At 43.5% G+C, this 22,586-nt stretch overlaps 1 protein-coding gene across 1 annotated transcript; it reads left to right on the top strand.

Moving 5' to 3' along the window:
* The first annotated feature begins 1,853 nt into the window (after positions 1-1,853).
* On the top strand, positions 1,854-7,203 carry rps19 (ribosomal protein S19). Its single transcript, XM_035634891.2, has 6 exons — positions 1,854-1,942; positions 2,698-2,768; positions 2,969-3,069; positions 4,113-4,296; positions 4,915-4,969; positions 7,149-7,203. Exons 2-6 carry the CDS (start codon positions 2,698-2,700, stop codon positions 7,176-7,178), a joined length of 441 nt encoding a protein of 146 aa, XP_035490784.1. The 5' UTR covers positions 1,854-1,942; the 3' UTR covers positions 7,179-7,203.
* Positions 7,204-22,586: the final 15,383 nt, after the last annotated feature.

Raw genomic sequence — 22,586 nt, 5'->3', positions numbered from 1 at the left:
CCATCATTCACACTCGTACTCTCTGGAACCTGAATAGACCTAGACATTGATACGTAAATACATGAACACTGACACTCAATTACGCATAGTGCTCAGCCCCCCACCCCCCGATGAGTAATTTTCAGCAAATGTATTCAAAAGTGATTGGCAGCTATTTTTAGCGCATTTTCAAACAATAGTCTCACATGAAGTGGAGTGGATGAATATTGAAATGGAAGATTTGCCGCCGCAATATGCCACCTGTCCATTCCAGGTAATTAGTTTGACCTTTCCAGAACATGTGGGGTTAGTCTTCACTTTTCCATAATAATCAGGACTGGATGAAATAACCTCTTCATAATCACTTTACACAGTTGTCTCCTGTCTCACCACTTGAAGGGCCTCGGCCAAATTGATTTACTGAAGTAATTAATGGAGTTTAATCCACCTTGTGTGAGTTTCCAATTCATATTGGCGGCTGGACACTCTCGGTGTAATTAATTGCCTTAATTCATCAATTAAGCTCTTTGAAGCAATATTCAAGCTATAGGGCCAAGCGTTTCAGCACAGTCACTGCAATTTAGAGAAAAGTCAGCATGAGCCAAGGTGCTGATATTACATCAAAGGCGTAGATTAGGATAAAAAAAAAAGACACGGTTACCTGTTGTGAAGCCCTGCAATGACACAGATAGTTTATTCAAAGCTCTAAAATATGTCCTCTGTATGGCTTGGCTGCCTTTTTACTTCCCTCCAGGGTCTCTATCGCTCCCTCACACACCTCTCACTCTAAAGAGTCTGCCCCCACTGACAGAGTAAACCTGAATCATAGACCTCTACTTATCCACCTGCCTTCTATCTCTCTCTCTCCTGTCTCAGCAAACATATCAATTGTGTCAATGTTGGAGCATGGCTGCCCTTTCCATGTGAGATGTGCAAAGGGCAACACTCTGCCAACCAGTGAAATATGTAAATACGGTACATACGCACACACACACGCGCACGCACATGCACATACGTGAGTATGGACATACACGTGTTTTATTCTTGACTTTTAAAGTAAAAAAATTCTCACTCACATCTTCCTCGATTCTTCCAATGTTCTCTTATATGACGGAAATAAAAGAAAATGAGAAGGAGCTCTTAACTCCTAAGGCAATGTGCTTTTTGATGGAGTGGACCCGAGTTGGAGGTAATAAAGATGAATAGAGATATCAAAGACATTTTACAGTCTTATCTTAAAACGAAATTTCCCATGAGACAAAATATATACTTGTTATATGTAATAAATATGAAACTGTGTATATTGGACAAGCTTGCTGAGATACTTAGGACCCTCTCCTCTAATATTGTGATTTTAAAAAGTTAATTAAATAGAGCATAATACATGGAAAAATCGTCTCATGACAACGATGACAACTGAACATTTTTGGAAAGATGTGAGTCCTCAAAATGTAATGTGTGCTTGTGATTTTTTTTAAATGGGAAGAAAATTCAATAATAAATCTATCAAGGATATCATTGTGTCTACAACTCATTATTCCACTGTCTGCCAACAGGGCCAACCTCCATGCTCCAGGCAGGTGCAATTTAAATCAAAAACAGAGATTAACGGTTATCGATTGACAGAGATGTAATTTAGATTGCTGCAGTTTTAAATGCACCTAAGGTTACTGTTCATAAGCACTACTGCGTCTGAAAAATATTTTTATTTTGCCACGCTTGTTTATTCTTGACTAGTTTATAGTCCCAAATACATATTTAATTGTAAAAGGTGGGAATAAAATAAATGATGTATTGCGAAAAATCCATGAAAACGGTTGTCTTCAGTCACCGCGGCGGCCATCACAAAGTCATCGGTGGAGAAAACAACGCTCAGATCTCGCGAAACGGAACGAGACTTGCCCCTCTTAACACGGGTTGGAAACCCCGTTCCACCCTCTTCCCTTCGCTGTCCACACGCAAGGTAAAGCGCTGTATTTTTCTTTCCCGGTTATTTCGCATTAAACTGCCTCCAACCTGCAGCTTTTACCGTCGTAACGCGCTCAGGTAGCACAGAGAACACTCCTTTATGAAGTGGTCGGGCATCGCGTGAGGTCAGGAGACGCGTTTTATTAGCTTTTACAATGATTTTTACTTGAACGTTGCGCTCTCGCCGTCGGTCTGAGCTATGGCGGCCCCCGTGCTACCTCGTTGAGGCCCGCTAGCTGGTGGCTAACTGTCGCGGTCTCGCCTCCACATTTGTCGCTGAAATAGCAAACGAACGTATATATATATATTTGTGTCTGTGTACATCGTGATCCTGATGAATTGAGTGTTGGTGTGTGGGTTCACGACCAAGACGGGGCTCTCGTTCTCGGCGGCTCCGGTTGCAGCTAGTACGCGGTTAGCACTTGCTAGTAGCAAAGCTCATGCCGGCTGGAAGCGTGCAGCCGAGAGCCCCTTCACATGTACGTGCTCCGAATGTGTTCTGGTGGTGCTTTGATATTAGTTGTAACTACATCACATCTGTAATTAAACAGGGCGGTTCACTCGTGTCGTCTGAGCATCTAGACGAAGCAACTGACTTCTCAAATTCCTCCTAATACTGTTCATTTCGTCCAGCACCACGCTGGACAGCACCCGGCTGGAGTATCCCTAGATTTGTGTTGATTTGTCAGCTTAGCTTATTTCTTTTGTCAGTTGTGCGGAAAGTAACGTTGGTGCACTCTTGTTGTCCAGATGCCTGGTGTCACAGTGAAAGACGTCAACCAGCAGGAGTTTGTCCGTGCCCTGGCGGCCTTCCTGAAGAAGTGAGTATTATGTCCCCCCACCCCCAAAGTTTGTTTTTTACTATGGCAGCACTGAGTTAACTTGCCATTTGTTCTATCTTCATTTTAATTAGTAGACCGCCTGTTTGGATGCAATGCAATGGCTGTAGTACTCGTGATGCGGATCACTGGTATGGAGTCCAGTTCTGGTTAACATGATGCTGACATCTCTCCCATCCCAGGTCAGGAAAGCTGAAGGTGCCCGACTGGGTGGACCTCGTCAAGCTGGGTAAGCACAAGGAGCTGGCCCCCAGCGATGAGAACTGGTTCTACATCAGAGCGGGTAAGTCTGAATATTTGTTAAATTTGTGTTCCAACTGGTCCTGGGTGGCATTGTGGTACAGTAGTTGGGCTAAATATGGACACAGATCTGGCATTTTGATGTGTGACACGGCATGTTTCAGGGGTAACATTCATTAGTTTAAGATTTTATGTGAAGCTGTAAGCAACGTTGATCCACGTTAAATTCACGTGTAAGTTGTGGCGTTATGCTGATGTGGAAGAGTCAAATGGCCGGATATTGAAACAATATCTAGCGGCAGTGTGTTTAAACACAACACAAGCTGAACCACTGTCTGCCACAGATATTTGATTGTAAACATAATCATAAATGAATGCAGCCTTTTTCTGAAACAACACATTATCACAAAATAAATTGCAATACTCGGTGTATCAGTATTTCCTTACACCACTACCAGAAATACTTGTCTCTTATCAATAAAGTAAAAAATAATGAATTTTTATTAAATGTGTTAAAATGAATGCACAGTAATTCGACCACATGCTCATGTTGGAAGTTGGTGCAGTCCCCCCTGACAGACTCACTAAATTCCATCATGGGCATGTAAAGATGTTTGTAAGGAGATTTGTCATAAATGCAGAGTGGGTTTAACTAGCAAACAAGACTCGGGTCGTCCGAGTTATTTTGATTTTGTTCACTGAAGTTAACATGGTCTGCGGCTGAGAGTTGACTGTTGTTGCGTTATGAGGGACTGAAAATCAGAGGATAGGGTAATTTTTATCTGTGCGTTTGGCTTTTATTTTTTAAGGTTTTTCTCAAATGGTGTCTTTAATCACACACCTTAAATTAGTGATTGAGTGAAAGAGTAAACTCTTCAATGCTTAGTGATAATGTACAGCTTATTCACTCTTACCTAAGTTAATTAGTGCTTTGCTTGTGAATTATTAAACAGCGCTACTAATTATATTGATGTCTCACTTAGGCCACATTCCCATATATCCCATCATCTGCTTTTCATCATGGTGAGGGCTAATCCTCAAGGTCAAACAACCAGTGATATCGACACATCTCTTATGCTCCCTCAGCATCCACAGTCCGCCACTTGTACCTCCGCGGAGGTGCCGGCGTTGGCTCCATGACCAAGATCTATGGAGGTCGCAACAGGAACGGCGTGTGTCCTTCCCACTACAGTGTAGGATCCAAGAACGTGGCTCGCAAGGTGCTGCAGGCCCTCGAGCTCCTTAAGATGATTGAGAAGGATCCCAATGGGCAAGTATCTTCTATGTTGTATTTAGCGGTTCTTGAAACCTAGAGATTTAATAAACCTAAAGTCTTGTTTGAATGGCAGAATTTTTTTAAAATCCAGAAGTGCACAGTTAAGAGGTACTGTGTACTTTGAATGAGCCTTCTCTTTGGATGTGTTGGCATTGTACTTGTAGTCAAAGCTGACTGCATGGACAAATTGTTCTGAATTTACATGCATCACTAGTGTGTAGTCCTGTTACTCCACATTTGCATCTTCATCTATGCAGATGCATGACATGCGGACCCGAAACCTATAAATACGTTAGGTAGAATTCTGCTGTGCGCAATTAAAATGTTGTTACTCTGTAAAAAAGTTTTGATTGATTGGCCTGATTTTGTTCAGTTCAAGTGGGCAGGAAAATAACATTTAACATTCCATTTTGAATTGTTCTTTGCATTGTGGGTGTGAATTTTGCCAACATGTCTGGATGGAGCATTGATCGCGCTGACTGTGACTAATGCTGTGGTCAATGTGGTGTAAAGAAGTAATTGTAGAATCAAGCATTTTGTGTATTGATGTTTGACCAAGTTACGCTGTTGATGTTTGTTGCTGTTGTTCATTTTTGCTGCTCTCTCTCACAGCGGTCGCAGACTAACCTCCCAGGGAACAAGAGACCTGGATAGAATTGCTGGCCAGGTGAGTCGCGAATATGTCTCCCATAATTATTATTTCTACATTCACACAAGTAATTAAATTGAAGATTTAGTAAAACTATAGTAACTGATAATCTGGCTTGATTAATGCTAGTTTTTTTTTTCCATGTCTGGATGCACCTTTAGTTATTTCCCCTGACATTTTTGAGGCCAGTTACCTGTTGTGTTTATTAGCTGATGCCCTCAGCTCTGAGCTTTGATCACAACATTGAGCAATTAATGCTTTTGAGTCAATTAAGTACAAAAAGGAGCATTTAATCATACCGTAGTATATCTAATCTATTTAACATGGTGTACTGCAGAGGAAAAACATTGTTTTGGCAGAAAACAGTGGGAGAGAGACAAACGGGATACAACAGATATTTTTAACTTGGTGGAAGATGTTCATTTTACATAAGGGCAGTGTGATTCAACGTTTGTAACATTTTAAACGGACAAATCTATTATTACAAATGGGCAATAATGACCAATACAGTCACTGATGCTGTTGGCTATGTCTGCCCATAACATTGCAACAACCTGGCAACATTGTTGTTTGTGAATATAAAGTGTAACGTGAAACTCATTGTTAAACCCCTTCACTGCCTCACTACTTCTCCACCCTGCTCTTTTTATCAACCCGGCATACAATGTGGGGAATATATAGTGATAAGTACGTGTGCATCTGTCCATCCGTCTGTAATCGTTTCATTTCTCTCTAACTCTAAAAACATTTTGTTATATTTTTGGTTCGCCGGAGGGTATGTCATATCCTGATGAATCTTTCAGTTTTTAAACGCACAATTTTGCATTCAATGCCACCGGGTGACCCATGTCGACAATCAGCATTTACCATTTACAGTAGAATAAATTAGAAATTAACCCTGGTCGATGGGTTGTGTAGAGATTATGGCCTCGATTATTATGTAAACCTGTTGGTTCAAATGAGAACATTTCTCTAATGCAGCAAATTTGTCTCAGTGGCGTAGACTTGTTTCATTTAGCAGTCGTACACAACCCAGCTGGTGTATGACAACATGCACCTCTGCTTTTTTACTGTTTTAGGAATTTCAAAAAAGTTCCCAGATCTAAAAATGATAGAATTTAAACACTCAAGCTCCCTAGCTGTTGAGTGAATGTCATCGCCACTTCACGCTGACCAGGCAAAGGCTGACTGTATGATACACCGCCATCTCATGTGGCGTTAAGACGGTCCTGGGGTGATGCCTTGAGCGTGTGTGATCACAGAAACATCATCCCTTTGCTTTGATGCGACACGTCGTCTGTTGCGGGACCCTGCAGCACCTTAGCAGACGATGCTTTTTTTTTAAAGCACTTGTCCTTGGGCAAATCTTCCTCTGCCAGCCAAGTGGCGACAGACTTGTTGGAATAGTTTGTTTGGACTTAAACTGAAAGACCAATCTCGGTTGGGCCGTGTCAAAAAATCAGGAGAGATGCAGCAGCGCCTGTGATAATCCAAGGGTAAAGGGAGTAAACACGAGGAGGGAATTTCATGCTTGGCGAGTCTGCCGTATGGCACCAGTTTTCTCCTTGTTTACCCATGCTAATGAGCAGTATGCTAATGAGCAGCCTGGCCCCGCCTGCCGGCTGCACAGGGCTGTCAGGAAGCATGTTGCTCCTCATGAATCCCCCTTGTGTTTTGTCGTTTCTGTTGATTTTTTTTTTTTACCATTTCATGCAAGCAAAGTGTCTGCCATGTACTGTAGGACTTTTCCGGTTGTTATTGGCAGTAAAAAGAGCACAAACAGTTTTCTTCCCAAATCCAAGTCCCCGTGAAATTGCATTTTGATAGCATCTTACTTCCTTAAATTGCACATTTCCTATGGAAACATAACGTTACGGCGGTGGCTACAATGTAAACTAATAAATATTAAGCAGATGGGGAAGTTAAATTTGATTGCTATTAACCAAAGTGAGTTTAAATAGTTGGTTCCTTTGCACCAGCTATGGCAGCATGATGGAACCATTAAGATACAATTGCCCCGAGCAAGTACTTGGTTTTGGTGTGAGGGTGGCAGAAGTTAACTACACCATGTCAGTTCTTTTCTGATATATATTTATATTTATTTATATATATATGCTTCATGTTTTTAACTACACCATGTCTGTTCTTTTCTTATATATATGCTTCATGTTGTTGTTTTTCTCTCATTTTTCCACAGGTTTCAGCTGCAAACAAGAAAACTGTTTAATAAATCATTTTTGGAGAAAGTCTAATGCTGTGCTTCTGTCTTTGTTTTGAACCCTATGACTGATTCCAAGACCAAGCTGTGAATAACATGGACTCAATAAACCTGTCTGACTCTTCAGGGGTCATAGTTTCTTGTCCACGATCAAGTTTTCAGACAAGTATGATAAAGTAGGACACATTAACCTAATGTATGAACGCTTGGTTTAATTCTAATTTTGTCTAAAGGGCAGTGAAGGACCATGATTGTTTCAGATCCTCAGTCTGACCAACAAACGATCGCAATGGGGCGCAGCCTCATCCAGCAGCTTGAAAATGCTTTCTGCGAGTGGTTTCATCACCAAGCCGATACATCTCATCAGTGGCCAAATGCTCTCCACTGTCACAACACTTTTTACGCTTCCATATTGAATCTTTTCTTCTAGCCACAATGATCGTGTATCAGCTGTAGATGTACATATTGATTTGAGATTCATTGAGAAAGGTTGATGATCACAATTAGCCGATCAACTGTAGACAGTTCAGTAGCCAGTAGGGAATGATGTCATGGTGAAGTGGTTTGGTTCGTAGCCACAGCGCCATCTAGAGATCGAAATGTCTTAGAACAGGATGTTGAACAGATTAACGTGTTGGTGTTATGGAACCAAATGTATGTTCACCTTTCACGCCATTACTGCCAAGTGAATTACAAAATGAATCCCGTCAGTTGATGGGTTGCTGAAATACATCAGACCATGGTGTCTCTTCCGCTGTACCAACTTGTCTCATTACAGCTGCTTAAATGGTTGATGCAAGTTTGTCGGATCTAAAAAAAAAACTATCAGATCGCTCTTAAATGTAAATGAATAAGTCATACACATGTATTGTTTTTGGTAGTTTGACAAATATTTCATTCTTCTGAAAAGGTGCACTTGGCACATTTATGTTGTTACACAAGGCTCAATCAATGACGGAGGTTGACTGATTAAATTTGGCCGTGCTCCTGAAATCCTGCAGAGGGTGCCAAAGCCTCTAGAATATATATCATGGCTATATGAGCACTTGGGGGGCTGATTGTCAAAGAGGTGCCTTCACCGGCATTTATCACCAGCCTGTTTTGAAGACTATTATGAAAGTCATCAGTGTTATAAATTGTTGGAATATGTTGTCTTTAATGTGGCAATTTCCATACTAAATCTGAGGTGCAGTGTTTTTACAAAATACATGTAATCCTAACATTGTGCATAATACATAACACTTAAAATTTTGTTCATTGGAAAAAGCTTCAGGAGTTTTTCCACAGAGAAATGTAATACGCCGGCCCAACTGACTGTAAAATATCCAATCTCTTATTTTAATTGTCATTTTCAGGTTGGGCCGGTGGAGCTTTTTTGGTGCCGGCTTATTTGTTTCTCTGCAATCCTCGAGGCAGCCAAACTATAAAAACAACCAGAGGAGGGCTGTGAAGCACAGTGTCCATATATCTTATGTTCCCTCTGAGAGAATACAGATCACTTTTATATTGTTAACTCAATCCATTCCCAGATTTGCAGATCAGTAACCAGAAGGCATTGTTTGCTGATGGAGCTGAGCTGCTGTTCACAGCCTGCTGTGCTCTCTCTCTCTCTCTCTCTCTCTCTCTCTCTCTCTCTCTCTCTCTCTCTCCCCCCTCTCTGTCTGTGTGTGTGTGTGTGTGTGTGTGTGTGTGTGTGTGTGTGTGTGTGTGTGTGTGTGTGTGTGTGTGTGTGTACACGTACAATTGATTCTGTGTTTGCGAGATATCATGTGTCGTCGATCCCTGGACATTGAGCGTGCTCTGTTTGCCAGTCTGCCATCCACTGTATCTGTGTTTGTACAGTGCACATCCTTTTTTTTATACTGTCAATCATCATAAACAATTATTCCGCATGTCTCTCAGGAAATATTAATCTCATAGTCTCTTTATACACCCCCTCATTTTTCTCTCACTCATCCACTCCATCCCCTTGTCATCAAATCCATCAACCCACTTTTTTTTTCTCCATTTGGAGACAGCTGTTCCTGCAACACCTGAACCCATCGTCTCTCCCTGCCCCGGCCCGTCCCTCTCTGAACCCCCCCCCCTCCCCCCTTTACGATCCCTCCCTGTAATTTGCGAGCGAGAGGAGGATAAACATGTCCTTGAGAGGTAGAGAGAAATGTGCGGAATTCAGAAGAAGACGCCTGCCGCGTTTTCCTCACTTGCCACTGTTTTAACTGCATGTGTGTGCATGCTCACGTACGTGCGTGTCCATATGTAGTGATGAGGTGTGTCTCCTTCAGAGGCAAATTTGAGCCCTGGTCTGTCAACATCATCAATTGGTCATTGTGTTCAGTGTAATTATCAGCAGGCGTCACAATAGCGATTTACTGCTATGGAAAGAATGACCGCTTTAACCAATGCACATCTTTGTCGTGTGTGTGTGTGTGTGTGTGTGTGTGTGTGTGTGTGTGTGTGTGTGTGTGTGTGTGTGTGTGTGTGTGTGTGTGTGTGTGTGTGTGTGTGTGTGTGTGTGTGTGTGTGTGTGTGTGTGTGTGTGTGTGTGTGTGGCTGCACCTACTCATTCTCTCAATTCTCTGGCAGCTCAGTTTGATCACAATAAGAATTGATGCAGACCTGCCTCTCACCTCCTCGGGGCTGGAAACAGCAGATAACTAAGAAATGTCTCTTCCAAAATAGAGCCACTATCAGGTGGGCTGCTACTCACACACACTCAAGCTCCAGCTTCACGTGCTGTGACATGTTTTCCAAGACATGGGCCTGCCTCACTAAGTTTCCCAGCATTCCCCAAATCTGATTTATATTGAATCAGCGGAGGTTCCCATAGAACACCCAGCTGGTTAGCCAAAGTAAAAACGCACATACTTTTTCATTCAGTTTTTGTCAACTTACAATATCTCAATCTCCTTCAGTTATGCGTGTGCGGGGGTTAGACAAACTCAGAGTAATCGTGGGTATTTTAAGTTCCTTAGCAGTAAAACCTACAGCATGTCTGTTATGCAAGCTACCGGTTCGACACGGCAGAAGTGGTGCAGGGGTGACGTTCAGTGTGTTGACGTTGTGCGGCTGAGGTCAGCTGTACGTCTACGAGCGTGTTTATAGAAATTAGTCCGGGGCCAAAAGGTCGCTGTTGTTTTAGCAGTGAGCAGAGTTGCTGCCTTGCGCATTACAAGTGGGTTAGAAGTGTGTCCCAGCGTGTGTGTGTGTGTGTGTGTGTGTGTGTGTTAAGAAGCTGATTGATGGGTTGGTTAGTGTTGTTTTTTGTGTGTATAGAAGAAAGAATAAGATCGACCCCCTGGATAGTTCAAGGGTTTTATAAACGTGTGTGTGTGTGTGTGTGTGTGTGTGTGTGTGTGTGTGTGTGTGTGTGTGTGTGTGTGTGTGTGTGTGTGTGTGTGTGTGTGTGTGTGTGTGTGTGTGTGTGTGTGTGTGTGTGTGTGTGTGTGTGTGTGTGTGTGTGTGTGTGTGTGTGTTGCTCTCCTGTCAGCTCTAATCCTTCGTGTGTTTGGCCTGAGAGCAGGTGGTGTAAACATGTAACATGCCGCTCAGCCTGCCTGGCACCACAGGGCACTGCCCCACAGCAGGTGTATATTTACACGAGTGTGTGTGTGTGTGTGTGTGTGTGTGTGTGTGTGTCGGCGAAACACTAACCATGTGTCTGACTGACTTTTGAGTCTCTGTGAACTGTGTGTGTGTGTGTGTGTGTGTGTGTGTGTGTGTGTGTGTGTGTGTGTGTGTGTGTGTGTGTGTGTGTGTGTGTGTGTGTGTGTGTGTGTGTGTGTGTGTGTGTGTGTGTGTGTGTGTGTGTGTGTGTCCTTGGCTAGTGAGTGTGAATCCCTTCCACCTGTCACAGAGGGGTGGGGTGCAAGGGCAAGATGATGGGTCTCAGAACAGATGCTGTCTACAAAGTCAGCCGTGTGTCTTCTGCACTGTGTGTGAGTGCATTTGTGCGTGTGTGTGTGTGTGTGTGTGTGTGCGTGCGTGCGTGTGTGTGTGTGTGTGTGCATGGCGCGTATCATTTCTCCGTTGTGCACGTCCAGATCAGAACCCTCGAGCCTTTCCCACTTTGATGCTGCAGCCCTGCACTCTCCTCGGCGCAGAACAAAAGAGTGACAGAGGGGGACAGCGTGACACCGGCGTGACACCGAATGGCTGTGGAGATAGTCGACACTGACGGACCGAGATAGGAGGAAGTGTTCGTGTTTGTAGCTCTGTGCTTCATCATTTCTTTATCTCTCTCTCTCTCTCTCATTCTCTCCCCTACACGGCTGCGAGAGGTAAGAAAATTCCTGGGCTGGAGTGTCAGAAACTGACCAAACCACGCATGATCAGCAGAGCAGCCTCACCCATAGCTGACCATACAGACTCTGTAGCTAAAAAACCCAGACCTCTCATTACCCACAGCCCCGACGTGTATATCCCCTGTGTTATACTGCAGACATACTGTATTATACTGCCTTTCCTGTCGTGTTTTGATTTGCTGTAAACACGCGGTCTCGACCTGGAAAAGGTTTCACGTCCAAACTGAACAATGAAAATCGGAAATCCTCTGTTGTAAGTCATTCCTCGGCCGTGACTGACCCCGGACACGTCGCGTTCATGTCCCTGAACTTGCTTCGGGGGTTTGAGACCCGTGAGATGCTTCAAGGAACAAGAAGAACACTTTTTTGTCCTGACTTCTCAGCCCGGTTCCGTTCTCTGTTTTCTCTCAATTCTTTCTCCTCCAACTGCCTCCTCCAATCCAAACAATCACTCAGACTCTCACCTGATCGCTCCAACAATCTGTGTTCAACCTCTTCCGGCTGTCTTCTCTCCCCTATTCCCCTTATCATCCCTTATCCCTTAGTGCCATTGCCAACAGTTGTCCCGAGCTTCACCATTCCATATCAGGGCTGAACGCCCTCAGCCTCTTGCATTGTCATTGTGCCATCATGCCTCTGATTTCAACAAATGCCTGCACCTTTTTAATCACATCAATCATGGAATCCAAACAAACGTCTTTTTCTCTGTTATTTCGAGAGAGAAAACTTTTCTTTCACTCAATATGAGAATGCAGACAGACAGCAGTTTGATTGGAAAGGTTTTCATAAATGCAAGCAACGGTGGACGTGAGTAAAAATGAATAGTTGTAGATTTTTAGATGCCGTTGGTAAAATGTGATGAACAAATGTCAGGTATTTTTGAACTGCATTCAAAATGTGTTGGTGCACGTTGATAGCCAACAAGATATTTGTATGAAGGTAAAGAAAACTGCCTGGTTCATTATGTGTCTTATTGGAATGGATTTTAGCTTTTTGCATCATTTCGCACCACATAATTTCTCTTCGTCCTGACGGTGTTAAATGAGAAGTGAAAAGCCCCAAATTTGTCCATGCTGCGCACGAATTGTCTCTGCAAGTGGCGTGTTATCTAAATGCCCCCCGTGACGTCACAATGAGGGAACTGATTGCTGTGAAATTATTGGAAATGTTTTAAGGGAGGATTTAGTTTTTTGTCTTTTTACAATTTCCTTCATTTCGTTTCATGAACTCGCCGTCATATCGTGGACGCGCAGTCGTTCCTGTTGTCGTTGATGTTGATCTCTTGATGAGGCTTATAAAATTGCATTCGATCAGTCATTTTGGGGATATATGTCTAATTTGACTTGAGCTTCTTTTTTTGCTCTTTTTGATTCATTTAATATTTTCACCATTTCAATATTGCCTTTCCCCTTTCCGATTTCCTTCTTCTCTTTTTCTTCTCTCACTTGCTCACTCCCTTTTCCCTTTAACAAACAATGTTTATTTATTTTTGAAAGTATGAGATATCTTTGCGAAATGTGTGTGGGTGTGCCCTTTCGATGTGTTTAGTTGCATATTTTTCCGCATATTTTCCTCTTGCAAACTTCATATAAAAGTAGTTGATAAAGACTCTCCCTGGAAATTGTCCAAAGTCATAGGCAGACCTTTACCCCGGGTCAGTTTGGAACTCATCTCTCGTCAGGCAGAGGGATGAAACAAGGAAACATGCAGACTGGAAATGATATATCGGCAAGACTGAAGTCTGAAACTACTCTATATAAAATAAAATTAAGTAAATATATTTTTCTGGAACAGAAATTTAAAAAAAAATCATACACTGGTGAAAAATTCAGCTTGCCAATCAGCAGTTTCATATACAACACCGGACAATCCCTCACTTCCTTCATGCGTGTTCAATCAGCTTTTTTCCCCCTCTGTTCCAATTTAAATCCTAACAGTGTCCACATGACTTCTAATTCCACTTCAGCTTGTCAAAGTTCTTTTTGCAGTCATACAATAACTCCTATTGATGTCTCCGAGCTAATGAGATTCCAACTGAGTTAATTGAATTAGCAGCTCATACTCTCATCTCGGACTGATCTGTTTAATCTTTGTGTACATGTGAAATGCAAGCTATTTGCAATGCCACACGTATTCGCTGATGCTGCACGAGACTGGTGCGATATTAAAATCATTGTGTCCTTTAGTAACGTATGTAAAAAATAATATTGATTATCATTTATCACCAAATGGCCACGGCTGAGCAGTCCCCCACCTATATGTTGTTTCACCTTCACAACATTCCTGGATCCAGATCTGGATCTGTCCCAAAACCATGCCCAAGACCTATCTTTGATAAAATATTCGTGCATAACTTTTTGAGTTATACTGTTTGAAGTCAAACCAACTTGGCGGAGATAATAACAAGAAGAAATACAAGAGTTGATTAAATGGTTTTACCGTAAGTGAATCCACTGTATATCAAGGAAGTCAGTCTTTAAACTGTGATTAGTTATGAGTTGTGATCCTACAGCTTGACTTGATTATGTTTTGGTGCTTTTATAGCTGCCTGTGTGTCTTTCTTTCCCTCTTTGACCCTTTTTTAAAGCATCATTTCCGCATTGCACAATGTAGACGGCAGCGTCACAGCGGCTCCTCACAAGCGACTTTGTGTTCGTGTTCTCTCAGTGTGATTGTCTTGTGACTCTCTGACATGTTTGTCAGTTATATTCGGGGCAAGGGAACCAGATGAATCAGCAGCGTGCCACCCCGGTTGTTGGAGACCGGCTGCAGTTACTGTACACGTACCATTCGACAGACTTTCCATCGGGATCCCCGACCCGGGGTGTGCAGTGTTTGTGTAAAGGTGTGTAACTATGTGTTGTGGGGCAGGTTTGCAAAGGTTAGGGAACTGATTTCAGGGCCGCCTTTGTGCTATTCTGCGCCGTGCTCGTTTCTCACACGCAGCCTCCACTCAATCCACGGCACTCTCCACCCCCCCCGGACCAATTCCAACGTGTCCTTATTTTCTCTCCTCCTTTCTCCTCATTTTCCTTTCCACACTCCTACCTATGCCGTGCCCCCGTCGTCTGTATTTGTTCTTTACACTGCTTTCCTCTCCCTTACCGGAATTATTTCTGCGCGTCTCTCTTTGTGGTTTTTTCTCCCTTTGTTACTTATTTCAAGCATACAAGTCCTTGGACAACCTTGAGCCTGGCGATGGGCCTTTGTTTGTGTATCTTACCTCCCCAAAGAGATTAATAAACCTGCCTATCCTTCCCTGCTATCAACGGGCTACTGTTGTCCTTGTGCACAGAGAGAGAGCAAGGAAAGTGAGGAAAGTGTGTGAGAGACTACAGTCCCAGACATTGGCCGTGACAGAGATGCACGGTTGCGTTAGCGGAAATCTTATTAACTGCCGAGCCGCTTTCAAAGCCTCCTCATCCCTCTTCTCACAGCTCTCCATCAAAACATCTCCTGAGAAACTTCTCTGCTGCGTTCACTGTTTTTTGTTTTTGTTTTGTTTTTTTACCAGAGAAAAAAGCAGATTGTGCATGTTTACTAAATAATTCACAGAGCGAATCTGGATACACGATCTCTGCTCACTGTGCTGGTTCGTGAGCCGCGATTATGTGTCATCTGGGACCTGTTGGATTCACGGCATTAGGGTGAAAGAGGAGCCGAGACCAAACACCGCGTTTGACCGCTGACAACAGTCGAATAAATCACTGCTGTAGCTCCATGAAGAAAAAACCCAGGCACTCCATGGGGACCCATCTTCTGAGAGAGCATTTAATTAGATGGCCGGGCCCTGCTGTGGCAAAGGTTTGGTACAACATTAGTCTAACAATATGCAGGAGCCCCCCCCCCCCCCCCCCCCCGGGCCCCGCCGAATACGGGCAGGCAGCATCGCGCAGGGGTCACACTTCTCTGGGTCTTGATAGAGAAATTGTTCTCTCGGTTTCTCTGTGTCTCATTTTCCTATTTCATTATTTCACTTTTTCATTTTTCCATCATACAGTGGGGGTCCCCCGCCGCCCCCCCTCACCCCTTTCTCCCATCTGGCTTTTCCAGCTGAGGTCAATACCCAGCACTGTGCTGTGGCACCAGGACGCAGGCATCTCATGAATAGCAATGTACCAGCAGGGCCCCCTGACATTTGGAGAGTATATGTAAAACCAAAGTTCATTTCAATATTTTGATTGTTATGTACAGAGGATCCAACACATAAATGTTTCATGTGTTAAACTTCACTTAAAAACTCTATTTAAAAATTTTAAAAATCAATCATCATTTCTGGTGCGTCACAACAGCTCGTAAATGAAAACAAAATTCCAGATGTTTTTCCTTCATTACCAGTTGCTCCAACACAGTTCGCGCTCCTAAATGACAATACAATGCACCCAGTGTCCTTAGAGACGACGCGTCACACGTGCATCTCCGCTTTCCGTGGCCCAGTGTATACTGTTGCACACACAGTCGATCATCTCTTTCAACCACTCTCTGACTCTCCGAGCCAGCAGCCTCAGAGCCTCGAGGTCCGGCAGATCGGCCTGGGTTTACTCACATGAGTCTGGTCTGGTCCATTAGAAGTGTGTGTGTGTGTGTGTGTGTGTGTGTGTGTGTGTGTGTGTGTGTGTGTGTGTGTGTGTGTGTGTGTGTGTGTGTGTGTGTGTGTGTGTGTGTGTGTGTGTGTGTGTGTGTGTGTGTGTGTGTGTGTGTGTGTGTGTGTGTGTGTGTGTGTGTGTGTGTGTGTGAGTGTGTGTGTGAGAGTGTGAGTGTGAGTGTGAGTGTGAGTGTGAGTGTGAGTGTGAGTGTGAGTGTGAGTGTGTGAGTGTGTGAGTGTGTGTGAGTGTGAGTGAGTGAGTGAGAGTACGAAACTTTCTGAGAATCTTGGTTTTATACCATTATGCAGACATCTCACTGTATCTATCTCTGTCTACCATTTTTGCCCCCAACAGCTTCACCAACCCCACTCTTCTCACTTTGCTGCCGTCTAGCCGTTCCTTCCTTAATTTTGGCCTCTTTGCCCCCCCCCCCCCATCCTCCAATCACGCGCATGCGCTCTTTACTCTCTCTACTTAGCTGGTGGTCCGGCCAGGAGGCAGTGCCTGCATTTGAGGAGCATAATCTGCTCTTTCCCTCCTTCCCATTTCCATTTCCATCCTCCCTTCACAGCTGGAACCTAAGTCATAGGAGTGCCATTGAAAAAAAAGAGGAAATCTTTACATGATTAAGAAAATAAATTGTGGATATGTAAAGAGGAATTAATACAAGAATAAATGAATGTGGAATCCTAAAGACAAGTAACCAAACATGAAAGATTAATAACTATTCACAATTAATTTATTCCTGTATATTTTTTCTGTAAATTCAAAAATAAATGTATTCATCTGTATGCAGTGGAATTCATTTCTATCCCTTCATTTTTTATTTTTTATTTTCCTTTATTGCTTTCAGGAAGTAGACATGACACAGACTTGCACATACACAGTGTGAATGTGGTAGCGGTTCAAATCGTGGAGGCAAGGGAAGTATCTGTTTCCTGTGTGTGTGTGGGGGGGGGGGGGGGGGGGGGGGGGGGCGGTCAACTGCCAAGTTACAGAGGAAAACCGCTGACAGGCTGGATGCCTTAAGTCCACCAGGAACTTCAGCGGGCAGTTCCCAGGGCAGTCCGGCCTCCCATATCCTCAACAAGGAATCCTGTTGATGACAGGTAGTTATGCCTCCTAGGTGCAGTCAAAGTAAAATTGTCATAAGTCTTTCCCCCCCACACATTACCAGCAGATCATACCTAAAAGTTATGAATATGTGCCAGAAAAACAAAACGGTGCAATCGACAGGTTAACACACACATTGTTGCCATAGTGATGTGAGAGACACGGCCAGAGCTCACAATAATGAAGCATTGTTCTGCACAACTATTATAGATATTTAAATTGATAGAACAACTACCCGTAGAGGACTGTAAGTTCAAATTGGAGACTCAGAATTGTCCACAGTTTCATTGTGTGTTGTCATTGTCTGCTTCTCTCCCATCTTCCTTTCTCAGAGTTCGTTACGTTCAAGTAACCCAGCGCCCGGATGTGTCTCACGGCCTCTCGGAGCAAACACAATTACTTCCTCACACATTTTCTGCTGTGTGCATCGTAAACTGACCACTGTGGCACCCACATGTCGTCAGAAAGCTGAACTGACAGATGCGTGTACGCTTTTACGAGGTAAGCGTACACGCAAAGTTTGGTATGTCGCATAACACGCATCGAACATCTTCAATGCTGTATTCTTAATCCAAAATAAATACAGCACATGATGACATTAGAGTTATGTGACATAGAGGTGCTGATAGTTTTCAGAAGACCACAAGCGGCCAGTGCTGTCAATGATTTTCATACAATAATTTTTAAAAACCAATACATGGTCTAGTTTGAGGCTATAGGAGGAAAACTCCATACATTCTCCCACTGCCATATAATCATTATCCCTTAATGTGCCTGTCAAACCCACTTGAATCATCCACTAACGCTTGAGAAAAATCTATTGAATATAATCTATCATAAATTCACAACAGATATCACCTGAAAGCAGTTTATATTCTGAGCTTTGTACACTTTGGGCATCAAGTGAAAGTAATAAACAGACAGCCCTCGTAGCGCTGGTTTCAGATTACAGATAATCGGTCATTATTTAGGTTATACTACGCACAGTCGGCTCCAGAAGTCTGAGACTTCGCCATAATAGAATATTATTTATGTCAGAGCAAGTATGTGCAATGGATTTATTGCGTAGTTGATCTACTTTTAGTACAAATAGCGCATACAGCAGAATAGAAATATTATTTATGAAATACATGACAATGAAATACATTTATGATGTTCACTTACAGATTTAGACTTTTGTCCTGGTTTATTCAAATGCCACCTTGTGTAAACTGGATAATCTTCCTATATTTTATATAAAAAATTGGAGAATCATTAGAATGGGGTGAAAATCACTGAAAACATTTTCCAGCCCAGTGTTTTTGGTAATTCAGAGTCCGCAGAGGACGGACCCCTTTTTGAACAATCACCGCTGTCCAGTAAAAGCCGAGTCACTTTGGGCAAGTCAACAAACCAGGATTCAGTTTCATATGCTTCCTGCTCGCGCGCCTTATGACACATAATGACCAAGGACAATATCTGGCCATTTCTGCCGGCGGTCAAGTGCGGCGTCACCCTCCCTCCCTCTCATCCCGACAGCGATGACGAATGGCCGCGGGGGTCAATCGCCCGCCAGCGTGTGATTTAAACAGCCCGGCCTGTGTTGATGACATCAGAGCTCTGTTCGGGGGAGCTGAGTCAAACTGGACTTGTGATCAGTGAATACAGAGGATTGTTATTTTGGAATGATGGAAGAACACATGGGGCTTTGAACTCCCCGACATACACACTAAATGAAGTTCCGGGGTGGGGCCCCTGATGCCCTCCTCCTAAGTGCTGTTCAGCTGGGCACTCGCGTTTCAGTCAAATCCCATTTAGGGCAAAAACCATCTGCCACCATTTGATTAGAATAACAGATATTGATTTGAACGGGCAAGCTCAGCAGGCAGAAGTAATTCACTCACAAGGGGGGGAAATGAGGTGTGACAAAAATATGCTGACCACTTAATCTGGCTGTTTAATCTTTAATACCATCAACATTGTACACCACTTAAATTAGAAAGTGTTTTTTTTTTTGTCCCTAAAAATCGCAAATAATAAAAAAAATAATGTCCCGTGGCTGTTTAGGAGAATTAGCTGGAAATGAATGTAATTGAACTTTCCCCTCCACACACGAGTGGCTCCTCTTGCTCTGCCGCAGCCACAGTGTGATAAACAGCCTTTCTTTTCTTTCTTTTTTTTTTTTTATCCATTTCATTCCCAATTGGCAGCCCCACTGCAGAGTTGCATTAAATCTTGTCGGGCCAAGTGGTCGGCCCGGCCTAGGCGGCCAAGACAAACTGCGCGGATGGTCAGAGCGGGGCCCACCGGCGCGCAAATGCTTACTGTTGCTTTTATTGAAAGCAACCTTCTCTTTTCGGTCGTTCTCCTTCATCTTTTCCTCCCTCCCCTTGCCCGGGGCGGTCCAGCACCGTCTGAAACACATCAGTCTCTCCCCCTCTTTCCCTTCATCACGTTCTTTTGATCCTGGCTGTGCTCACTCTCTCTCCTGTCTTTCACTTTCACTCTATCCCTTAACATGGCGGAGCAACCCACATCGCCTTTCTTGCTCTTCCTCCTCCGTTTGCACTAATTGACTCTCCACACCTCTGTCAGCCACCTACTGCTGTCGTTCTTCCCCTTCATTCCTTATGCTCCCTCCGTCTTCCTCGCTCCCCCCACTCTCTTCTCCTAATGCCCTCCCGCGGAGTCACAGAAGTCTGTATTGACGGCAACACTTGGCCATGGTGCATGAGCGTGTGTCACGGTTACTCAGGCCCCTCCGCACAGTCATTGTGGCCGTAATGCCATAATTACCCCCCATCATGGGCAAGAATAGGGGAGAGAGAGAGAGAGAGAGAGAGAGAGAGAGAGAGAGAGAGAGAGAGAGAGAGAGAGAGAGAGAGAGAGAGAGAGAGAGAGAGAGAGAGAGAGAGAGAGAGAGAGAGAGAGAGAGAGAGAGAGAGAGAGAGAGAGAGAGAGAGAGAGAGAGAGAGAGAGAGAGAGAGAGAGAGAGAGAGAGAGCTAGTTTCAAAAGCGAGATGGGACGTGGGAGGGGAGCGGATGTGAGAAGAGACGGATATGGGCCTAAACGGTTGGATGGAGGGACGAGTGAGGGAGAAGATGCTGGATTCTGACAACAACAGTGAGGCAAATTTGTTGGAGGATGAGTTTGTCGGTCGGTAGATCAGTCGGATTGATGTGTGTTAGTGTGTGTGCGTGTTTGAGTGAGTCAATAAGACAATCTGGACTGTGCATCCCAGGGGACACCCTGCGCCTGGCCCCTGTCTTGTGGGGGGGGACACATCAGTAGAGATGTAATGGTTCAGGCTTCATTGGACACACACAGATGGGTCCCTGACTTGGGTTACAGCAGATACACACATGCACGCACAGGTGGAAAAACAGATCAGGCAGCTTTAACAAAGGCATGACGACAAATTTGGTTAAAGCTCAGACACAAAAAAACCCATCTCTGAAGACATCAGTTCTCAGTTACAACGCTGCAATATACTTCACCTACTTACAAGTTACAGAAAACGAAATCATAAAACTCATAAATAATTTTTTCGCGTCTCACAGGCTTTGATAAAACGAAAACTCTACTTTCACTTATTCCGAATTTCAGCATCAATATTTACGACGAATCCAACACAATGTAGTTCGAACATACTATTAAGTGTTGGAACACATCAGTCATATTCCTTAATGTGCCACATAATCGTGTTAGAAGAGCAGCACCTTCATATGTTGAACATCTCATTTTGGATATTTATGAAGTCATTGTGTCCCTGTTAGGCTCAAAATGCACATTGTGTTTGACAGGCCACTGGTTACACAAGCAATGTGTGTATATGTGTGTGTGTGTATAGTAGTGTACACAGCAAAGGGGCTTTGAAATGACAGGATAACGTTGCTTTGGGTCACATCGGGAGGTGTAAACATGCAAATATGAAGGTGCTCACGCATATAACTACCGCATTTAAGTTTGACAGAGGTGGTAACACTTTTATATTCCTATCATAACCCCCGGGGCGGACACGGAGAACATGCAGTTGCCTGAAATTCATTCATTAATATTCTATAAAATAGTTTATGTATTCATATTCCAAGCCTGAGGGTTTGAATGCAGAGATGACGCCAACGTTGAGTTGGTGTGGGCACGATAAAGTCCTCACAGCCCAGCAGGCACAGAGGGTTGTGTGTGTGTGTGTGTGTGCGTGCGTGCGTGCGCGCGCGTGCGTGCGTGTGTGCGTGTGTGTTTGTAAGCAACAGAAAGTGCAGTGCGGAGATGTTCGAGACTTTGAAGGCAAAGAGCTGATTCCTAATTAATTTCCCTCTGAAAGCTACATTTACATGCATTACAGAAAAGGACGTCTGAAGGAAAGCCAACTTTGGTTCACGAGCATTAAACAGTAAGATGCATAAAGAGAGAACCGGTAGAATAATATATTAATTTAGAGTTTTGTCGGAAACTCAAATGTGTTTGGTTTTGCTCTTGAAGCCCATTTAACTATTCATTGTGCTCCTTTTAACGGCTGGAGTTAAATTTTTTAAAATATCATTTTTTTTCCATTTGCAATGTTATCACGACTTGCAAAATATAAGTTTCACTAAGATAAACCTCCGATCGTGACAAAATAAACTGTATGAATTAGAGAACTCTGCATTGGGGAATTAAGTACTTAGACGATCAGGTTTAATTTCTACACCTGATATGGTTCATGAAAATTATACAAGTATTAAGCAGCGGATTAGGATTTAGTTTTAATTATTTACAGACACTTAATTAAAAATCAAGCTGGATGTCTGCCTGTTAATGAAAATCTTCTCTAAAAATGGAGACGGGTGATTTATTTACTTTTTTCCTCAGGCCTGAAGTCACAGCAACACTTATGTTTACAATGACAGGTGGCCGTTTGGTTTGTCTCTTGATGATGTGACCCGAGCCTCAGGTGAGGTATTTTTTTAAATATTAGAATCTGAAGTGGTCATTTGAAGTGACCATTTATAGCAAATTGTGTTCAGGTAGATGCGGTGAAATGAGGCTCTCCTATTTTAAGGGACTCTCAATGTTTTCAAACAGCTGTGGATTCTACTTCTCACATGAGCCGCCCACTGATTCTGTTCCAGGTTTCTACCTGTTTCTACCCCCCCCCCCCCCCCCCCCCCCCCCCCCCCCCCCCCCCCCCGTCACTTTCACCAAGTGCATGGTCATTATATGTACAGAGAGTCAGCCAACAGAAACTACACAATGACATTATCATTGAACAGATGAATGTCTCGTTCAGTGCTATGCCAGGTCATTTCACCTATTTCGCGGGGAGTTCCATGAAATATTAGCAAACGAGACCAGAGACATTTTGAATAAAGAATAGCGAGTGGGTTCATTCTGCTGGGTTGACGACAGCTATCCCCCTCAGGGCAATTCCACCGGCTAATTTGACCTTCCCCTG

This window comes from Scophthalmus maximus, chromosome 1, assembly GCF_022379125.1.
Source record: "Scophthalmus maximus strain ysfricsl-2021 chromosome 1, ASM2237912v1, whole genome shotgun sequence".
In the NCBI taxonomy this organism is placed as follows: Eukaryota; Metazoa; Chordata; class Actinopteri; order Pleuronectiformes; family Scophthalmidae; genus Scophthalmus; species Scophthalmus maximus.
This window is presented reverse-complemented; position numbering and strand designations above follow the sequence as displayed.